At 42.1% G+C, this 23,649-nt stretch overlaps 1 protein-coding gene across 2 annotated transcripts in view; it reads left to right on the plus strand.

Annotated features, from left to right (window-relative positions):
* The window catches only part of trim44 (tripartite motif containing 44), a 114,689-nt gene that overhangs the window by 42,964 nt on the left and 48,076 nt on the right, over positions 1–23,649 (plus strand). For both annotated transcript variants that reach the window (XM_078548860.1, XM_078548858.1), the window contains exon 4: positions 132–151. In XM_078548860.1, the coding sequence (XP_078404986.1) occupies positions 132–151 (20 nt within the window). The remainder of the gene's footprint in view (positions 1–131; positions 152–23,649) is intronic.

Here is a 23,649-nt window from a genome sequence, read left to right on the forward strand (position 1 = left end):
TACAAATGCAAGTCATTTTTTCCAACAGATGGGTAGCACAAAGTCTCATGTGTAAACTTATAGAACAGCATTCAATGTGATTGTAGTCAGTCAGGTGACTCAGACTGATTCTTTGTATTGTTTCTTTGCAGGTTATTGAAGATAAACCCAGGTACAGTGATTCATGTGGTCCTCGTTTTTAATGTCGTAACATTTTACTGTGTGCAACAAGAAACACAATCACCTAGACCTCTGATTCCCACACGTGGCTATTCTGTTATACAGAGACTGACGTGGTCACAGTGTGTTCTATAAAGACTGGCATGATCACTGTGTGTTATACAGGGACTGACATGGTCACTGTGTGTTACACAGGGACTGATACGGTCACTGTGTCTTATAGAGGGACTGATATGATCACCGTGTGTTATACAGAGACTGACGTGGTCACAGTGTGTTTTGTAAAGACTGACACGGTCACCGTGTGTTATACAGAGACTGACGTGGTCACAGTGTGTTTTATAAAGACTGACATGATCACTGTGTGTTATACAGGGACTGACATGGTCACTGCGTGTTACACAGGGACTGATATGGTCACTGTGTGTTGTAGAGGGACTGACATGGTCACTGTGTTATACAGAGACTGACACAATCATTGTGTGTTATACAGGGAATGACACGGTCACTGCATGTTATACAGGGACTGACATGGTCACTGTGTTATACAGAGACTGACACAAACATTGTGTGTTATACAGGGAATGACACGGTCACTGCGTGTTATACAGAGACTGACACAATCATTGTGTGTTATACAGGGAATGACAGGGTCACTGCTTGTTATACAGGGAATGACAGGGTCACTGCATGTTATACAGGGACTACACGGTCACTGTGTGTTATACAGGGAATGACACGGTCACTGTGTGTTATGCAGGGACTGACACAGTCACTGTGTGTTATACAGGGAATAACACGGTCACTGTGTGTTATACAGGGAATGACACGGTCACGTGTGTTATACAGGGAATGACACGGTCACTGTGTGTTATACAGGGACTGACACGGTCACTGTGTGCTATACAGGGAATGACACGGTCACTGTGTGTCGTACAGGGACTGACACAGTCACTGCATGTTATACAGGGAATGACACGGTCACTGCATGTTATACAGGGAATGACACAGTCACTGCATGTTATACAGGGAATGACACGGTCACTGTGTGTTATACAGGGAATGACACGGTCACTGTGTGTTATACAGGGAATGACACCTTCACTGTGTGTTATACAGGGAATGACACGGTCACTGTGTGTTATACAGGGACTGACATGGTCACTGTGTGTTATACAGGGACTGACACGGTCACTGTGTGTTATACAGGGAATGACACGGTCACTGCGTGTTATACAGGGACTAGCGTCATCACTGTGGGGGTATATCTAACCCACAAAATGGGGCGGGTTTGGGTCAGATGGAAAGTGAAAATTATATAAATTCCAAATGTGCTACAAACTCTCCTATTTCTGTTTTAAATGGAGGTGGATCTTGTGGGGACTGGTCACCAATCGCTTATTTAAACCTTTTAATGAGGCTACTTGCCTTCTATTTTTAACCTGTGTTTGCTCTTTGACATTCAGTGAGGTCCAGATTTTTGAGAGTCCCGCTCTTTTTCTTTATGGGAACATATTTGTTCTGACTCCTCTTTAGCCCCTCATTCAATGCCTCCCACTGCTCGACACTGATTTATTTTCAAGAAGCTGTTTCCAGTCCACTTTTGCCAAATCACATCTCCGCTTAATAAAATTGAACTTTTCCAATATTAGAAAGTTTATTCTTGGTCTGTCCTTGTCCTTTTCCATAATAACTCTAAATCTAACTGAATTATGGTCACTTCCATGAAAATGCTCTCCCACTTATATCCCTTTCATCTGCCCAGATTCATTCCCAAAAATGAAGTCCAGAACTTCCCATTTTCTCTTCTTGGACTTGCTACGTAACAAGATCATAAGAGTAGGAACAGGTGTGGGCCATTTGGCCCATCAAGCCTGCTCAGCCATTCAATAAAATTATGGCTGACCTGATTGTGGCCTTAGCTCTGCTTGCCTGCCTCCCATAACCCTTGAGTCCCTATATATCAGAAATCTGTCTAATTCAGCCTTGAACATATTCAATAACCCATCCTCCACAACTCTCTCTGGAAGAGAATTCCAAAGATTAATGGCCCTCTGAGAAAAGAAATTCCTCCTCATCTCTGTTTTAAATGGGAGACCTCTTATTTTGAAACTGTGCCCCCTAGTTCTAGATTCGCCCAAGAAACATCCTCAGCAGCATACTGGCTAAAAAAGGTTTTCCTTGCATTTTAAGAATTCTGCGTTCTCTATACCTTTCACACTGATTTTATCCCAGTTAATATTAAAGTAGTTGAAAAATCCTTACTATATCACTGGCCTATTGTTTCTGAACTTCTCCCTAATTCATCTACATAAATATTTGCTCTTCTATCTCCCTCTTCTGTAGCATACTTCCAGCATATGATTGCCTTTGTTTTATTCTTCAGTTCAGCTCATAGCTTCATTTGATGATCTTTCTAGTATATCATTCCTCCACGCATGTGGTTGTTTCTTTAAACAATATAGCAAACCCTCCCTCTGCCATCTGAAAATCTTGTAACCAGGGGTAGAATTTTCCCATCGGTGAGCGGGCACCGCTCACCAATTTGTAAAATGATGCATGGTGAGGTCAGGCGGGCGTCCCAATGTCACCGCGTGTCATTCAGATTGTTAGTTCGGCGCACTCCCACCGAACTGTCAAAGACCTATTAAGGCCATTAACAAAGTAATTAAAGCTGTTAAGAATGCTGCCAGTCCAACCTTAACCTTCGCACTTTTCATGAAACCTCATCCACAGGCGGGATGAGGTTTCATGAAGGGTTTATTAATTACATAAAATTTTTTGAAAAAATTAACAGACATGTCCCAGCTCATGTGACAGCTTCACATGAGGGGACATGTCCTTAAAATTTTTTTTTTTCACCTTTATTCCATTTTTCAAAACTTAAACTAATCTGTGCCTCAGGGAGATTTCTGCGCTCTTTCTCGTGCATGTGCGAACCAGTGAGAAATTGCAGAATGTGCAATTCAGGGAATCCCCCCCCCCTGCCTGCAAAGGGAACTCTCAGCGCTTCCAGGTGTGTGTCACGCTGGGCAGGCCTTAATTGGCCTGCCCACGTAAAATGGCGGTGCGGACCCGATCGAGGGCGCCAATCGGGTTCGCGCTCGCTCCTGCCCACCCCCGCGCAAACCCCCCGACGGGAAATTTCTGCCCCAGGAATATTTAGCTGCTATTCCTACCCTTCTTTCAGCCATTGTTCAATTATAACTATGCTTTCATACTTCCAAGTGTCTATCTCTGCCCTGAACGTATCTGTCTTATTCGCTAGACTGCTTGCATTGAAGCATATATCACTAATCACGAAACAATTCCTTTGTTGTCTATTTTCTAGCCTTTATTTTCCCTGCCTTTCATACTCACTAATTTTCTAATTTTACTAATGTTTAATTATTGGGCCTGTGTCTTACAATGATCATGTGAGTCTCAATATATGTTCAATAGAGACAGACATGGGCACTAATATTTATGTATAAGCTGTTTGAACCCCTTGATTAGATTCCTGTAACCGCCTCAGAATATTTTGCAAAATTCTTGTATTAATTTGGAATATCACTATGTTCTTACCTAGCTGTGGCAATGTTGCTCTCTTGAGAGGTTTGAAAGGGTTTGCAAATGTTCATGCCTTTCTGATCTTATTCTTTCCCAAAAGGAACCTGAGCTCTTATTGCTAAAAATTCCTCATTTTCAGAGTTGATGACAAATATTCCACTTTAGTTTTCCCTTGGCTCTCACTTACCAAAATATAATCATCATGAACATCAGAGCATTTGTGTTTTCCAGAATACTCCAGGGAAGGCTGCCTCAGATTGTACTGGCATCTAGTGTGTTTTCATTTCCTCCTGTTCTCGTGAAAGCTTGCAATTATTGTTGTCTGTGATTTCATCTTTCTTTGACTGGGATCTGTCCCAAATTTCAGAGATTTCCACAATGATGTTGGGTTACGTGGAACACTGGGATTTAAAGACAGAATCAACTGTATATTTTAAGTGCAGTGTGTTCTTAAAGTAAGACTTTAACTTTATTAGCCAGCTTCATTCAGAGAAACCATTTTCATATGCCAGATATAAGTACAGACAATGATGGGTGGAACAGCGTTTGTTGTAAGATGATCTCTAGCAACAGATACAACTAGCATTAAAGCTCATTTTAAGTTTAGCAAGTTATGGTTGATGTGGTTGAGCTCTGTTCGAGGATTATGTGAGTGAGGCCTACACTATACCTTTAATCAGAGAGTGCTAAAGGTTGCACCTTGGGCTGCTTTGCTTTTTTTTAAGCCTCTGCAGTACTTTGGGATATTCTTCTCAGTTAACAGCACAAGCTATTGCTGTGGTAAATACACAGCAGCTGTGAGCACCTCACACTTGCAGTGTGCTGTTCAACTTGGGAGTATAGTTGTGTCTGTCATACATAGTGCAATTGTTATGCCTCTCATATATATACAATATATGTGTACATTTTAAATGTATGTATTGCAATTCCTCATACCTCTCTCAGTATACATTATATGTGTGCATATACTGCAATTTCTCATACCTCTCTCAGGTGTACAGCATATGTATACATTTCATTTACATGTACAGTGAGCCTCATGCCTCCAATGGGTAGATAGTAATAGTAAAACAAAAACAAAATTACCTGGAAAAACTCAGCAGGTCTGGCAGCATCGGCGGAGAAGAAAAGAGTTGACGTTTCGAGTCCTCACGACCCTTCAACAGAACTGAGTATAGTTAGGAGAGGGGTGAAATATAAGCTGGTTTAAGATGGGGGTGGGGTGGGGTGGGGTGGGGGGAGAGAGAATTTGAAGGGGGGGTGGTTGTAGGGACAAGCAAGCAGTGATAGGAGCAGATAATCAAAAGATGTCACAGACAAAAGGATCAAAGAGGTGTTGAAGGTGGTGATATTATCTAAGAAAATGTGCTAATTAAGAATGGATGGCAGGACACTCAAGGCACAGCTCTAGTGGGGGTGGGGTGGAAAGACTGACAAGGTATTAGTTGTAGATTTAAAAATAATGGAAATAGGTGGGAAAAGATTTAGATAGTAATAGTAACATTGATTAAAGGTGTTGGATTAGCTGATTCAGTGAACATGAGCAATTACCTATATTGAAGCTTAGTTTGAAAAGAATGTGTCACAAAAACAATACCTCATGTCTGAAAAATGCCAGGATAAATGGAAGACTATTCTATAATGAACTGAAGCAGATGTAGGAAGACAGTTCACTGCTGCATGAACATCCCAAGCAGGAACAAACGCCAAGTGGCAAGTAAACAAAGCCATAAAAAAGGGAGATGAAGCACTGGGGTTAATTTCTAGAGGAATCGAATTTCAAAAGAAGGGAAATAGTGTTAAACTAGTAGAGAACCTAGGTCAGGCCTCAGAGAGTACTGTGCACAATTCTGGTCTCCATATTATAAAAAGCACTGGAGAATATATACATTTATATGTATAGAAGCTCTGGAGAAAATGCAAAGAAAAACTGCAATTATGATACCAGAATACAACTATCAGGTTAGATTGAACAGGCTACACCTCTTCTTCGTGAAAGTGAAAACTAATTGATGACCTGATAGAGTCTTTAAAATTATGAAGGGGTTTGACAGGGTGGACATAGAGAAATTGGTCCCACTTATAGGCAAATCCAAATCTAGGGTCAATAATTACATGATAGTCATTAATTTATCGAGTGAAGAATTTGGAAGAAACTTCTGTACCTCGAGAGTGGTTAGAATGTGGAACTTCACAGAATCACAGAATCTCACAGTGCAGAAGAGGCCCTTCGGCCCATCAGGTCTGCACCAACATGTGAGAAACACCTGACCTACCTGCCTAATCCCATTTACCAGCACTTGGCCCATAGCCTTGAATGTTATGACATGCCAAGTGCTCATCCAGGTACTTTTTAAAGGATGTGAGGCAACCCGCCTCCACCACCCTCCCAGGCAGCGCATTCCAGACTGTCACCACCCTCTGGGTAAAAAAGTTTTTCCTCACATCCCCCCTAAATCTCCTGCCCCTCACCTTGAACTTATGTCCCCTTGTGACTGACCCTTCAACTAAGGGGAACAGCTGCTCCCTATCCACCCTGTCCATGCCCCTCATAATCTTGTACACCTCGATCAGGTCGCCCCTCAGTCTTCTCTGCTCCAATGAAAACAACCCAAGTCTATCCAACCTCTCTTCATAACTTAAATGTTTTATCCCAGGCAACATCCTGGTGTTATAACTTGCTATAACATGGAATAATTAAGGTGAATAGCATAGATGCATTTAAGAGAAAGCTACCTTAATACATGAGGGAGGAAGGAATAGAAGGATAAGTTGATCAGGTTAGATGCAGAGAAGTGGGAGGAAGCTATATGGAGCATAAACACCAGCATAACCAGTTGGGCTGAATGGCCTGTGTCTGTGCTTTAAAATTTAATGTAGTTCAATGACTTGCCTCTTGCTGCATCCTCACAGCATTACTTCGCAATGTGCAGCAACATCTGGCCTTTCAAGTCCGTGACGTACGTGCTGCTTGGTAGGAATTGTAATGCTGTCTGCTTGGTGCATGGCCCTGCTGTATTTCTAGCTGTGCCATTGCTCCCTGTCTAGTTGTGTGCAGGGCATAAAGTATATTAGGGGGAGGCGGTGGCGTAGTGGTAATGCTCTGGGGACCCGGGTTCGAATCCCATCACAGCAGATGGTGGAATTTGAATTCAATAAATATAAATATAAAATAAAAGTCTAATGATAACCATTGTTGATTGTCATAAAAACCTATCTGGTTCACTAATGAAGGAAATCTGCTGTCCTCACCCCTAACATGTGACTCCAGACCCACAGAAATGTGGTTGGCTCTTAAAAATGCCCTCTGAACAAGGGCATTTAGGGATGGGCAATAAATGCTGGCCTGGCCAGCGATGCCCATATCCCATGAATGAATTTAAAAAAATACGTTCACAGACTTTCCCACTTTTATAATGATAAAGTAATGAGGTGGAAAATCCATGTTTTATATGGATTAGCTGTTGGCTGATCTGACAGATGGGGAGAAGGTAGCATGACTGCACGTATGCATGTTCTACTGTCTAGTCCATTAGTGCCTCGCCATGTCTTTGTAGTTCCAATATTGGTGGAACCCCAGTGTCTTCAGTTGAAAGGTTTGTTTAAAGGGCTTTGTTGTGTGGCTGCTAAACCCCAATGCCAATACAGATACTGTTGACCCTGGTTCTGTGAAAATGACATGAGCGGAATTATCTCTGGGGTCAAGGTTCATGGAATTGCATTGATTTTCCTATACTTGTGTCAGCTGTGGCTCTGAGAAGGTTATGGATTCAAGCCCCACTCCAGTGACCTGAGCACAAAACCTAGGCTGACACCGCAGTGCAATACTGAGGAATAGCTGAACTGTCAGCGGCAGCATCTTTTGGATGAGGTATTAAACTAGGTCCTAAATGCCTGCTTAGGAGGACATAAAAGATCTCATGCCATTATTTCATAGAAAAGCAGGGGAGTTGGTCTCGGTGCTCAGGCCAATATTTATCCCTCAACCAGCATCACCAAAACTAATGATCTGGTCATTATTTCATTGTTGTTTGTGGGAACTAGCTGTTTGCAGATTGACTGTAAAACTTTAGAATACAAGGCTCATCACTACTGAGGGTGATAATAGTGGACAGACATTTGGCACATTGATAGAACATTCTTTGTTCACTGTTCAATGGAGGTAGTAATCCATTTAATATAATGGGCAAAGGAGCATCTGTCGAATGCATTCAGCATTCAGCGGTTTTATTGTCAATAGTAATTTCTGGCCTATTTGTTCTCCTAGCTCTGTCAAAAATATATTTTTGGAGTGGAAATGAAAAATCGCACGCTGCAGCCATTAAAACAGCCTGGAGTGTGTGAAAAGATAGCTTGGAAGAATCGGCTGAATTTTAGGCTCTCTGGGGGATGTGACTGCCTACAGTATGAGGTTTACAATCTGTTATATTCTTATTCAACATGAACATCTCTCATTTCCCAGGGGAGTATCTAGTATAAGGAATAAAACAAGTGAATTAAAAGGGCAAATTCAACTTAAGAGTATGAGGTAGTGGCTGTAACTGAAAGCTGGTTACAAACTGGGCATGACTGGGAAATAAATATTCCAAGTTATTAGGTCTTTATCTAGGCAGGGAAATTGGAAAAGGAGGGGAAGTGACATTATTGACAAGAGACGCTATTACAGATATCAGTAAGGGTTAACAGGCAGTAGAAACTCTCTAGGTAAAATTGACGAAAAGAAATAGATGCAAGACTTTGTTAAGAGATGTCCAACAGACTTCCTGATAGTAGAGATGAAGCAACAGAATACATTAATACAGAGTTTGGAGAAGCTTGTTGCAAAAAGTGGTGGAAGACTTCAATTTTCATACAGACTTGGGAAAGCAGAACATCTCGACTCCCAAAGACTGCAAATTTCTTGAGTGTTTTAGAGGGAGTTTTCTGGAACAATAAGTCCTTGAGCTAACAAGCAAGCAGGCTTGGTGTTGAGTAATGAGCCAAAATCAGACAACAATCCAACAGTTAGGGAACATCTAGCTAATAGTGATGATAAGATGATTGAATTAAATATTAAGTTTGTTAGGGAGAAGGATAAGTCATAAGCCAAAATGTCGAAGGTGGGTAAGGATATCCTTGGAAGGCTGAGACAGGGATTGACTACAGTGAACTTGGAAGAACTATTAATGGATAAAATTGATGATGAGCAATGGGAGGTATTGAAGAAAGGGATTCAAAAGAATACAAGATCTGTACATACCTCCAAAGGGCAAGATCCCTGCTTGTGTAATAAGCAACAATGGTAAACAAAGCAAGTGATAGATAATGTGAAACTAAGTAAAGTGGTTTTTTGAATGCAAAGAACAGGACAGATCTGGAGGACAAAGAGAAATATAAAGAACAGCAAAGAAATACAAAGAAAATAGTTGGAGCTGTAGAAAGGGAATCAGAGAAAAAACTTGCGAGTGATATCAAGAATAGCACCCTGTGTTTTTACAAGTATATTAATTAAAAGTAGCTGACGAAAAGTGATGTGGGCTGCTTAATAACAGGTGATGTTGTTATTGAAAATTAGGAAACGGCACACTTTTAAAAATTCTTGTTATCCATCCAAATTCCCTGGGAAGGTAGTTGCAAACCCCCTTCTTAAACTGTTGCTGTGAAATAATTACTTCTGTATAGGTCTTCACAGTAAAGGGTGTCACAGAGTTCCAGAGATATGAGAAAAACTAAGATTAAATCAAGCAGAGGAACTTACTAGATTCAATATCAGTAAAATATTGGTAAAGGAGGAAATTATGAGACTGACGATTGACAACTCTTCAGGAACTAATGGTTTCCACACCCAGAAGTAGGTGAGGAAATTGCAGATAGTTTAGTCATGATCACCCAAAATTCTCTCGATTCAGGAATTTCCCTCTTGGATTGAAAAATTGCCAATGACACTCCATTATCTAAGAATAGGAGAGAGAAAACAGGAAATTATCGACCTATTAGTGTCACGTCAGTTGTGGGAAAATTACTAGAATCTGTTATTAAGGGCAGAGTGACTGAACACTTGGAAAGAATGAGCCAGCATGGAATTGTAAAGGTTAAGTCATGTCTAACAACAGTTGATTTTTTTGAGGAAGTAACTAACATGGTAGATAAGGGAATATCTTTGGATGTTATTAATATGAACTTTCAGAAGGCATTCACTGAGATTCCACACTAGTGATTATTGGCTAAGATGAAGACATTTGGAATTGGAGACAATCTACGTGACATGGATATGGAATGGGTTAGAAGGTAGAAGTCAGACAGCCGGATATGTACTCCAATTGGCAGGATGTATCTACCAGTGTCCTCCAGCAATCTGTACTGCAGCACTATATTTTTCAATCACTTAGGTGAAGTAATAGAAAGCTGTATATCCACATTTTATGATAGTATTAAGTTGGTTGGCAGAGTAAATACTGTAAGTAAAAGGAGAAAGTTGCAATGGTGTATTGATAGATTGAGTGAATGAGAAAAGCGGTGACAGATGGAGTTCAATGTGGAGAAGTATGAGTCTTCCGATTTGATCCTAAGAAAGATAGATCAGAGTGTTTTCTAAATGGTGAGAAGCTAGGAATTATGGAAGATCAGAGAGATTTAGTGGCCCATGTACATAAATCACTGAAGCTAGTGAACAGGTCATTCACTCATTCATGTGTTCTCTGCCCAAAGTCAGGTCCTGGACTCATCATCTGCTGATCCTTTATTCTGAGCTGTTTTCTTGCCAGCTTTTGTCAATATTGGTTTGCTATTGCCTTCTGCTCTCAGGGGCAGGGCAAGTCCCAAGTCCACTTCAGCCAGAACGGGAATTGAATCTGCACTGTTGACGTTATTCTGAACCACAAGCTAGCCATCTAGCCAACTGAGCTAACACGCCCCTTGTGAACAGGTACAGAAAATAATTTTAAAAGCTAATGAAATGGTGGCCTTCATTTCAAGGGGGCTGGAAACAATGGATGTATGTTATTCTGCAGTTGTTCAAGGCTCTAGTTAGACAGCATCTGGAGTACTTTATTCAGACCTGGGCACCGGATCTTGGGAAACATCTTGGTAGGGATACATCACACATTCAACAGAATTATGTCAAAGTTTAAAGAGTTAAATTAGGAGAATAGGTTAGAAAAACTTGCCTTATATTCCGTCAAGTTTGGAAGGTTGTAGGGTGATCTAATATAGATGTTTAAAGTGACTAAGTTGATTGTGCAGACCCAGCTGTAAAATATTTCTTCTGAGGGATTCCAGAGCAAATAGCACATAATCTTACAATTTTTTTTATTATTTGTCCATGGGACATGGGTGTCACTGGCTAGGCCAGCATTTATTGCCCATCCCTAAATGCCCTTGTAGAGAGGGCATTTTTAAGAGTCAACCATATTGCTGTGGGTCTGGAGTCACATGTAGGCCAGACCAGGTAGGGACAGCAGATTTACTTCCCTAAAGGACATTAGTGAACCAGATGGGTTTTTATGACAATCAGCAATGGTTTCATGGTTGTCATTAGACTCTTAATTCCAGATATTTATTGAATTCAAATTCTGCCATGGTGGAATTTGAACCTGGGTCCCCAGAGCATTACCCTGGGTCTCTAGATTACCAGTCCAGTGACAATACCACTATGCCATCACCTCCCCCACCAGCCATTTAGGAGTGAAATCAGAAAGCACATTTTCATACATTTTCATTGGGCCAATTAAACTTTCAAGTCAGATCAATTAATTTTTGTTCTGTAAGGGCATCATGAGATATGGAGCAATGGCAGGTATAAGAAGTTGAGATGCAGATCAGCTATGATCTGAATGAACAAGCTGAAGGGGCTAAATGGCCTGCTCCTCCTGATCCCATGTTTGCCACTTTAATCTGGATGGGCTCTTTTTGAATTGTAACAAAGGGACTTCAACTCTGAGTACATAAACTGAAAACACAGCCAGGCACTGCACCTTGCATACAAATAGGTCAACTGTCTTCATCGTACATTACTGTCATAAAATTCTAAATAGGACAGCTTGGTGTAATTTTTTACAGGCTGTGTATGCTGCCAGCACTGTGCATGCGCAGTTATACTGTTTTACTTCACTCTGTTATGTCATTGTGAGCGACAGAGTAGGCAGTTGCCAGGATCAAAGATGGCGCTGCTCAAATCATCACGGCCGAGTTTTAGGCAGCTTGGTATATCATATTGGCTTTTTTTTTTCTTTATTTTTGGACTCTTTATATTGGATTATTTCATTATTGTAAGATGCTGCAATGTGTCTTTGGTCTTTTGGCTTTCATCCTCATTTGTCACAATTCTCCCTTTTGATTTGTTGTTTATTAAACACAACTATTCTAATAAAAACAAAAAACTACTGCGGATGCTGGAAATCCAAAACAAAAACAGAATTACCTAGAAAAACTCAGCAGGTCTGGCGGCATCGGTGGAGAAGAAAAGAGTCGACGTTTCGGGTCCACACAACCCTTCAACAGAACTGAAGTATAGTTAGGAGAGGGGTGAAATATAAGCTGGTTTAAGGTGGGGGGCGGGGGGAGAGAAGTTGAGGGTGGGGTGGTTGTAGGGACAAACAAGCAGTGATAGGAGCAGATAATCAAAAGATGTCACAGACAAAAGGATCAAAGAGGTGTTGAAGGTGGTGATATTATCTAAGAAAAGTGCTAATTAAGAATGGATGGCAGGACACTCAAGGTACAGCTCTAGTGGGGGTGGGGTGGAAAGATTGACAAGGTATTAGTTGTAGATTTAAAAATAATGGAAATAGGTGGGAAAAGAAAAATCTATATAAATTATTTAAAAAAAACAAGAGGGAGGGGGAGGAAACGGGGTGGGGATGAGGGGAGGGGGAGTTTAAGATCTAAAGTTGTTGAATTCAATATTCAGCCCGGAAGGTTGTAAAGTGCCTAGTCGGAAGATGAGGTGCTGTTCCTCCAGTTTGCGTTGGGCTTCACTGGAACAATGCAGCAAGCCAAGGACAGACATGTGGGCAAGAGAGCAGGGTGGAGTGTTAAAATGGCAAGCGACAGGGAGGTTTGGGTCTTTCTTGCGGACAGACCGCAGGTGTTCTACAAAACGGTCGCCCTGTTTGCGTTTGGTCTCTCCAATGTAGAGGAGACCGCATTGGGAGCAACGAATGCAGTAGACTAAGTTAGGGGAAATGCAAGTGAAAAGCTGCTTCACTTGAAAGGAGTGTTTGGGCCCTTGGACGGTGAGGAGAGGGCCCAAACATTCCTTTCAAGTGAAGCAGCTTTTCACTTGCATTTCCCCTAACTTAGTCTACTGCATTCGTTGCTCCCAATGCGGTCTCCTCTACATTGGAGAGACCAAACGCAAACTGGGCGACCGTTTTGTAGAACACCTGCGGTCTGTCCGCAAGAAAGACCCAAACCTCCCTGTCGCTTGCCATTTTAACACTCCACCCTGCTCTCTTGCCCACATGTCTGTCCTTGGCTTGCTGCATTGTTCCAGTGAAGCCCAACGCAAACTGGAGGAACAGCACCTCATCTTCCGACTAGGCACTTTACAGCCTTCCGGACTGAATATTGAATTCAACAACTTTAGATCTTAAACTCCCCCTCCCGCCATCCCCACCCCGTTTCCTCCCCCTCCATTTTGTTTTTTTTTGTTTGTTTTTTCAATAATTTATATAGATTTTTCTTTTCCCACCTATTTCCATTATTTTTAAATCTACAACTAATACCTTGTCAATCTTTCCACCCCACCCCCACTAGAGCTGTACCTTGAGTGTCCTGCCATCCATTCTTAATTAGCACTTTTCTTAGATAATATCACCACCTTCAACACCTCTTTGATCCTTTTGTCTGTGACATCTTTTGATTATCTGCTCCTATCACTGCTTGTTTGTCCCTACAACCACCCCACCCTCAACTTCTCGCCCCCCGCCCCCCGCCCCCCACCTTAAACCAGCTTATATTTCACCCCTCTCGTAACTATACTTCAGTTCTGTTGAAGGGTTGTGTGGACCCGAAACGTCGACTCTTCTCCACCGATGCTGCCAGACCTGCTGAGTTTTTCCAGGTAATTCTGTTTTTGTTTTACTATTCTAATAAAGTCCATAATAGGACAAGATACCAAAGCTGGTGCAGTTTTTCAGTGTTTCTTTTTCTGTTCGCTGAATTAATACAAGTCATTGATGGACAGGGTTATGTGAAAAAAAAAGAGGAAATTTTTTGCAAATGCCCAAAATACGGTTATGTAATGGTGAAAAAGTATTGGCCAATTGTCTGGATCCAGTCTTTATAAAATCCATGAGCTACACCAATACTCCACTGAGAACTGCATTAGAAAATCAATTAGAGAACTTTTGCCCAAGTTGTGAAATGCTGAGGTGAGTTCAGAAAAGGAGATGAGCACACAGCACTTCCCAGGACACTGGCGGTGTTGGAATCAGACTGAGAATGAAGAATTGGACTGTTGGAATGAGAATGAACAAAACGGGGGCAACAAATGTGGTGACCAACACTTCTTTCTCTCTCACTCCAAGCACTGATGCATGTGCAATAGTACTGGCAGGCTGGGTACAGCAGAGTGACGTCAGTTGATTTCTGCACATGCGCGGACCAGAGCGAATGCGCAGAAGAGTATTGGCGACCATCTGTGTGGCCATTTTGCATTGGCAGGAGACAGTGTTTTTTATATTTAGGTAAATTCATCACCAGTGCATTTTTAAAACCTTAGCAGTACTGCAGTGGCAATGACAAGGATGCCATAGTGTGCTCTATGATGGGCCTGTTGGAGGCATGTGTCCCATTATGTCTGTGCTCAGCTGATATGCAACGTAATGTAAAGAGGATGCCTAGAAAGGAAGATAATTTTCTTCAGTAATGGTGGCATGGTGGACTAGCATAAAGTAAAGGCAATGTGAGGACAGTCTGGTAATCTGACAGTGAACAGCAGTATCCAGTAAAGATAGTCGCACACAAAGCTGAATGTTTACAGAATAACAACCCTTGTTACCTATAAGGCACTCTTGTTGACAGGAACACAAAAAAAAGACTACATGGGTGCTATTTATTGTTCCTGGATCTTTGGGAATCCTGCCATTTAAAAGAACCCTTAGAATTAATGTTGTTACTCCTTGGTGGCCATGGCGAGCATAACATTGTACATGCAGATTGACTTGTGTCGCTGCTGGCTCAAAAAAGATTAGTGATGGTAATCACTTTCACTCCAACTGGCTTACCCAGTTGTTCAATTCCTGCAGTATGTGTCATTGCTCAGATACTGCATTCCTGCCCAATCTTAACCTGAGAAGGCATGGCTTCTCAGTGAGGACCTGATAATATCTTGGGTTCCAATAAATTCCAGTGGCAGATTAATTGTAGATAAGTGCTCCTTCCTCTCTGCCATCTAATTACTTTGTTCCTTTGAGTAATTTAGTATCCAGCTATAGTGAATCGGACCCCTTGCATACAAACGTACATACAAATGAACGGACGAGTTAGGAGTTCTATCGGCCACTCGAGCCTGCTCTGCCATTTGATAAGGTCATGGCTGATATGATTATGGCCTCTACTTTCCTGTCTATCCCCTATACCCTTTGATTTCCTTGTCAGTCAAGAATACATCCAACTCAGCCTTAAAAATATTCAATGACCCTGCTTCCACTGCTCTCTGATGGAAAGAATTAACGACCCTCTGAAAGAAAAAACATCCCTCATCTTCGCTTTAAATAGGAGATGTTTTATTTTTAAATTGTTTCCAAATTCTAGATTCTCCCTTAAGGGAAAACATCCTTTCAGCATCCACCCTGCGAGTCCCCTCGGGATCTTATATGTTTCACTAATATCACGGCTTGTTATTCTAAACCCCAATGGATACAGGCCCAACCGGTCCAACCTTTCCTCAGAAGGTAGCCCCTTCATCCCAGGAATCAGTTGGATGAAACTTCTCTGCACTACTAATGTATTTATATCCTTTCGTAAGTAAGGAGACTAAAACTGTACACAGTACAACTGTAGCAAAACTTCCCTACTTTTATGTTCCATTCCCTTTGTAATAAACGACAACATTCCATATGCCTTCCTAATCACTTGCTGTACCTGTATACTAACTTTTTGCAACTCATGTACCAGGACATCCAGATCACTCTGTACCATAGAATTCTGCAATCTCTCTCCATTTAAATAATATACTGCTTTTCTACCTGCCAAAGTGAACAAGTTCACATTTTCCCACATTGTACTCCATCTGTCACACTTCTTCCTGCTCACTTAACCTATCTTTGCCCCTTTGCAGACTCCTTATGCCCTCTTCACAGTTTACTTTCCTACCTACCTTTGTGTCATCAGCAATTTTAGCAACCATACATTCGGTGCGTTCATCCAAATCATTGATATAGATTGTAAATCCACTACTAACATTTTTCTAATCCGAAAAAGACCCATTTATCCCTGTTCTCTGCTTCCTGTTAGCTAACCAACTCTATCCATGCTAGTTTGTTAAACACTACACCACGAGCTCTTATTTTGAGCGTAGCCTTTGCTGTGCACCTTATCAAATGCCTTCTGGAAATCCAAATACACCACATCAGGTTACCCTTTATCCATGTTACTTGTTACTTCCTCAAAGAATTCTTTTGAATTAGTCAAACACAATTTCCCTTTCACAAAACTATGTTGTCTCTTCCTGATTGCATTAAAGTTTTCCAAGTCCCCTCCTATAACCTTCTTAATAATAGATTCCAGCATTTTCCCTACGACAGATGTTAACTGGCCTGTAATTTCCTACTTTCTGCCTCCCCACCCCCTGCCTTTTCTTGAATAAAGGAGTTATATTTGCGGTTTTCCAATCTGAGGGAACATTTCCAGAATCTAGGGAATTTTGGAAAATTAAAATCAATGCATTTATTATCTCAGCAGCCACTTCTTTTAAAACCCTAGAATGAAGTCCATTAGGACCTGGGGGCTTGTCAGCCTTTAGTTCGAATAATTTTCTCAGTACCCTTTCCCTGGTGATTGCGATTGTTTTAAGTTCCTCCCTTTCACCTCTTGATTTACAGTTATTTCTGGGATATTATTTGTGTCTCTTGCAGTGAAGGCAGATACACAATATCTGTATTAACGTCATCCTTAATTAATAGAGCAACCCCACCATCTTATCCTAGCTTCTTGTCCTTCTGAAATGTCATGTACCCTTGAATATTCACTTCCCATCCTTCGGCATTACAGAGACTTGGCTGCAAGATGACAATTTCTGTTCATACATATTTAGTTCTATTTGAGCTGACAATCCATTCATTTTGTTACAAATGCTGCACACATTCAGATACAGAGCCTTTAGTTCTGTCTTTTACTGTTTTTGCAACCTCTAGCCTTATTTGCTGGCACGCTATTAACTTTGTAAGCTCTGTCCCTTCCTGCCACACTCTGGTTATCATTACCCATATTGCTACCTTGCCCTCTTGTCTTGTCCTTTCCCTTTAATTTATCACATCTTCCCTCATTTTGTCCCTTTTCCCTACTTTTTAATTTGAAGCCCTCTCTAAACTAAATAGTGGAGGCAAGGGATCAAGTGAGGGAAGATGTAATAAATTAAAGGGAGAGGTCAAGACAGCCAAGGAAATGGTAGGATCTCTCCTTAAAAGCTACAACCAATACCACATTTCAACACACATTTTCGGGATGTGGGTGACACTGAGAAACCTGCATTTTAGCCCATGCTTAGTTTCCGTTAGAAAGCCTTTCCGTGGTACAACTGCAGTTAATTGTAGTAATTCTGCTCCCACAATGGTATTAGGTAGAGAATTCCACATCCTTTTACTGGTGATACATGTACAAGTGAGGATAGTATGTGACTTGGAGTGAAACTGGCCACAGCTCACAGAGACAGCACTTTCAACTTCCTTTAAATAAAATGTCAACAGAAATGCCAGGGCAGTGGAGTGCAATCTTCCCCCACCCCATCTCACAACCAGCAGTGTAGGCGAAACACAAACAAAGCAGGGACTTGTCCTGAAAATAGACAAAACTGGAGAACAGCACAGCACAGAAAACAAAAGAAATTCAATTCATCACCATCATGTCTTTGTTTATCTCTACCTCTTCCACTTTCTCTGTTGTAGTTTCTTGCTCTGTCTCTCTTTGCTTCATTCATTCTGTTGCACTCATTTATTTTGCCTCTATTTTTGTCTCACGGTCTCCATCTCTCTTGTTCATTCATTCTAGCACAATTATTTACTTTGCCTTTGTTTATAATTTATTGCTCTCTCTCTCTCTCTCTGCTTCATTCATTCTCTGTACCAGTCTTATTTTTCTTCTTCTTAGGCAGTCCCTCAGGGTTGAGGGTGACTTGCTTCCACACTAAAAATGAGTTCTCAGGTAATTTAAGAGTCCAATGTGTGACCTACAGTCTCTGTCACAGGTGGGGCAGATGGTGGTAGGGGAAAGGGTGGGTGGGGTGCTCAGGTTGCCACGTACTCCTTTCGCTGTCAACGCTTGGCTTCCACTACCCCTTGGCAATGAGACTCGAGGTGTTCAACTCCTTCCCGGATGCTTTCCCTCTAGTTCAGGCAGTCTTGGGCCAGGGATTCCCAGATGTTGGTGGGGATGTTGGACTTTTTCAAGGAGGCTTTGAGGGTGTCCTTGAAGTATTTCCTCTGCCCTCCTGGAGCGCGCTTAGTGTGTCGAAGCTCTGAATAGAGCACGTGTTTCAGGAGTCTCGTGTCAAGCAATTGGACGATGCGACCCACCCTGCAGAGCTGTTCGAGCGTGGTCAATGCTTCCATGCTGGGGATGTTGGCCTGAGCGAGAACACTGATGTTGGTGCACCTATCCTGCCAATGGATTTTCAGAATCCTGCAAAAGCAGCGCTGGTGGTACTTCTCCAGAGTTTTGAGGTGCCTGGGGTACATAGTCCACGTCTCTGAGCCATATAGGAGGGCAGGTGTTATTACTGCTCTGTAGACCATGAGCTTGGTGCAGGGTTTGGAGGCTGCGTTGGCACACTGAAGGCAGTGTTGAAACTCGTTGTCGATGTCTGCCCTTGTTGACAGTAGGCTTCCACGGTATGGAAAGTAGTTCATGTTGTCCAAGGCCTCGTAGTGGATTTTGATAACCCGGTGTTGGGGGTGGGGGGTGGGGGGGGTGGGGGGGGGGTGGGCGGTGGGGCAGTGCAGCATGGAGGAGGCAGGCTGATAGAGGACCTTTGTCTTACAGATATTTAGTATAAGGTCCATGCTCTCATACACCTCGGTGAATGTGTTGACAATGGCTTGGAGCGTGGTATCTGAGTGTGCCAGTCATCGTGCCTCCCTCTACCCCTATCCCTTTATCTGCCTGTCTCACTTTGTGCCCCCTCCCTCTCTTGCTATGTCTTTCTGTAGCTGCTTGGCTCAGTGTTGCTATATTCCTCTCAATCTGCTTCTCTTGCTTAAAATAAACCATATCCGCGCTGCACGTTTTATTTGATATTAGATTTCTTTCTTTCATTTGTATACAATAATGCTATCAACCCTTGGAACACTCACACACGTGTACAGTACACACTTTATATTTGATTATAGTTGACTTCTGTTGTCTAGACACTAATGCTTTCCATCCTTGAGAAGATGCAATTTTGTTAGAGTTGTTATAAAATGGTGATCATAAAGTTAACCTAATTAAAGAGAATTCATGCCGGCTAATGAAAGTGATCCACTTAAATTCAGTTTGCTGTGTTTCCTCTCAGAGTGTAGGTGTTGCTGTGTATGTAAAATGCGCAGGAATGGATTCAACAGGCTGAACTTGGCAGTGCCGTTATGGGCATTAATTTTCCCTGAAGGATAAAAGAATTAAACCAAAGATATTCCAACAGGCCGAAAGCTGAAGGAAACAAAGAAGGCAAAAAATATGCTTGTGGGCTTTCTCCACAGACCAGCAGAGCTGTGCAATTATTGCTCATTTCCACCTTGTTTTAAGGACCTTGGGGGTCCAATTAATTCTCTGTGCAGATTTCACTCGGTCAGCGCAAGTCAAGCATAAAGCTGTGAGGTAGAGTGAGAGACGAAAACCCAAAGCAGTTATTTCCTTGCCCTTTCTCCAACGTCTTTGTTGTTTCTTTTTCTGCTTTCCTGCTGCTGCTTTGTGTACTTTCACACCTCTGCCAATCAGCCCATTACATTCTGCAGAAAAAACACAATTAAAAGATTTTGCTGCATGTTCTGATTCATACCCCCCTTCTTTGAAAGTAAAGCTTGCACACTTTTGGATGTTGTATTCAGGTGTGTCCTAAAGAATAGATTGACTTTTCGGTTTGCACTGGGCTCCTGTTTATACTTGGATAAACTGCACCCCCTAGTTGAGTGACTAGCCCCCTGCATTTTCCTGGCCACATTTCACTCAGGGGAAACCTGTGGCTGGTTTAGAACCTGGCAGCATGTCTACAATTGTGTCTTAGAGTTTCAAGGGCGGATCCAACATCACAGGACCCTGCAAGAGACTAACTGGCTCCACTGCAGGCGCAGGCTTCCTCCATTTTCACTTCAATAGCCCGGTAGATTAGCTGCATGGTTTAGCTGATTTACTTGTTCCTGTTTCCTTGTGCACCAGGTGCAGGGGATATACAGTTTCCATGACGACAAGCCAAATTGACTTGATTTGCCTTAATTTCTGGAATTATCATTAATTATTTTGATTACTGACGTGTGAGACCAGGAGGCATTAACACAGTGAAACATAGATTGAAACATGCCTTTGTGTAAATATTGTTTTTCTTGCAAACAATTCAATTGAATTTGTGGACTACGAAGTAATTTTTTTCTTCGATCCCCTTTCCCCATTGCACTGCCCTGATCAATCGATCTGCTGTGTTTGCTTATTAATGGGAAAGGAGCTGGTTGTAGAAAAGTTCAGTAACAATCTCATCTTCCAGTGCCCTTTGGGAACTTAGCTGTCAAGAGTTAGTGAGGCTGTACAAAGGAAATCTTGCATCAAGACCCAAAAGACCTTCTTTGTAGCCCTTTCTATCCTTTGAACCTGTTAAAAAAGAGTTTGAAGAAACGTGAAAGACAAATCATCTGAATATGGTGAAATTGAGTGCTACAGCTCAGTTTCCCACAGAACTGCTTGTCTCCCATAGCCAATAGGGAGTGGGCTTTACTGAAATGTATCAGAAAACCTGACTATTTATTGGAGGGAATACAGTTAGAACACACATATGAAATAATGAGGAGCAGACCCAGCAGCTGCATATCCTGAATTCCCCCTTTCCATTTTTGCCAATAACTAATAGAGGCCTCAGGTTGTTCATGGCACAGAGGTACAACAGTAAAATTATTTCCTTTGCTTCCACACGTGCATGGTGAATGATTCACTTTGTAGCTCAGGTCAGCTCTCTTTCCATACCCAATTTTCTCCATCCTTTCTTCATAGCTCAGAGCTGTAACATTATGTGTCAAGGGTTTGAATATCTCCCTTTGTTTCACAGTGAACCAGTACTATCAGTGGTGGTGTTCAAGAATCAGCTGATTTTAGGACCTATTGTTTCCAAAGCTGCCCAGCACCATTCCTCACATCATGTCCAGATCACTTGTTGACTAATTTTTTTTTATTTGTTCATGGTATGTGGGCATCGCTGGGTAGGCCAGCATTTATTGTCCATCCCTAATCAATATCCCTAACCTGGAGTCACTTGTAGGACAGACCAGGACATTTAGTTTACGACATTATTATCATTAGACTTTTAATTCCAGATTTTTGGATTGGATTCAAATTTGAACCCAGGTCCCCAGAGCATTACCCTGGGTCTCTGGACTACTAGCCCAGTGACAATACCACTACGCCATCGCCTCCCCCATAGAGATTTATTGCTATGATTAATCAATAATTCCATTATCAAATGCAACTATGCAGAAGATAGAAGACAAACTAGATGGACCTTTGCCTTTTCTCATCCAGTAATTTCTATGTTCCTTTGAAAATGAAGTTGTTTGGTGCTGTGATAGGACCACACCCAGTAAACCTGAATGTCCATGTAGTGTATTTCTCAACCACATGTAGCCAGGCAAAATTCTGACCCAGTCCTACAGAGGTGGAAGAGTGAAATCCCACATCACCCTGTGTCTTATTCATAGAGCAACAGTAACTGAAAGAGGGGAAGGGGGAGGGACCTAAGTGAAGTGCTGCCTGAGGGACGGAGGTAGGGTAGGGAGAAGAAGAATCCGAGTGAAGTGACCTGAAGGAGAGAGTAAGGGACAGACCTGTCTGAATGAATAACAAAAGAGGAGAGAAGAGACCTGAGTGAAATGGTAACTGAAGTTTTACTGAGGCTGTGAAGGATTTGTATTAACATTAACATACAAGATAACATAAAGGCAGAAACAGCAAGAGCTGTTGATTTACTTACTTGTAACTAATGGGGCGGATACAAGGCCAGGATTGTCCCTTTTAATCAAACCACCATCAAGAGATAATCAGCCAATGCACTTTGCTCAAGTAATTTTTAGACTCATCTTCTCAGTCGCTGTCCCATGTTGAGCTCCACAGGTCTTAAGGAAGAATAATGTACTACGTACAGTCCGAAGTGGGGGGCGGGGAGGGTGAATGCTGATACCTACCCTCCCCCTCAGAGGAACGCTAGGTTCCTCCCTGACTTGTAAAGCCCTCTCACCATGACAGGTGGCTCTTTGCTGAACAGCTCAGCTGTAGCGACCTTGATAAGACAGCAGTTATTCCAGATCAAGACTGCCAGGAGCGAACTTGGCATGCGGTGACTTGATAGGACGCAGGCCCAAGGATGTTTGTTGTTAAACCCTGCAGGCCTGAGTGTTTACAATGATGACAACAACAAATACTGCTTCTGCTGCTGGGACCATTTAAAAAAAAATGAATTCTGTCTGTATTGTAAGTTTAGGACTGCAAGTTGGGTGAGACTTCCTACCCTGGGATCTTGATTCCAGAGGAAGGCCTGCTGCTGGCCTTGTTACTCCCTGAGAGCAGAGCAGAAAAGGAGGTACAATCAGGTGGCAAAGCCCTTTCCCAACTCCAATTCCCTCTTGCTACACTCCTAACACCGCCCCTCATTCCCACTCCACAAGAAGGCAGAACAAATCCCTTCTCCATGACAAACCACATCTAAATAATGTCACCATTAGCACCTCCTTTAGCCAATATCATCACCATCAACACCCCTTCGACCTTTTGTTTATGACATCTTTTGCAATCTTTCCTTTGCCTCCACCTATCACTGGCCTTCTATCCAGCTTCACCTGTCCCATCCCCCTTAAACAGTATATATTTCACCACATTTCCACTTCTCTTTAGTTCTGAAGAAGAGTCATATGGACTCGAAACGTTAACCCTGTCTTTCTCACCACAGATGCTGTCAGGCCTACTGAGTTTTTCCAGCAATTTTTGTTTTTGTTTCAGATTTCCAGCATCTGCAGTATTTTGCTCTTATCTAAATAATGGAGACTGGGTGTGTTTTCAACCAGTTTTGCTTTGTCAGCCCTCCTGCCACTTACAGTAATCACCTAATGAATGGTACAGAGTGGTCACGTTGAAGAAAGGCATCTACTTGTAACAATCCCACACATCCAATAGTGCATTATGACCGTTGAAGAACTTTTGAAGTGTAGTCATTGTTATATTGTAAGAAAAACAAGAGCCAATTTGTGCAGAGCAAACTCCCACTAACAACAATGTGATAATGGCCAGATATTCTGTATTAATGCTGTTGGCTGGGGAAAATATATTGATAAAGCTATCTCCAATTTCAGTGCACATTGCTACTTTGAAACCCCTCAACAGATTTCTGCCTCATTTCACCCTTCCGCTTGTTGGTGGAGTGTGTAGGTTTGCTCAGGGTGTTGGTGGAGTGTGTAAGGTGTGCTCAGGGTGTTGGTGGAGTGTGTAAGGTGCGTTCAGGGTGTTGGTGGAATGTGTAAGGTGCGTTCAGGGTGTGGGTGGAATGTGTAAGGTGTGTTCAGGGTGTTGCTGGAG

This window comes from Cetorhinus maximus, chromosome 9 (genome assembly GCF_964194155.1).
Source record: "Cetorhinus maximus chromosome 9, sCetMax3.hap1.1, whole genome shotgun sequence".
In the NCBI taxonomy this organism is placed as follows: domain Eukaryota; kingdom Metazoa; phylum Chordata; class Chondrichthyes; order Lamniformes; family Cetorhinidae; genus Cetorhinus; species Cetorhinus maximus.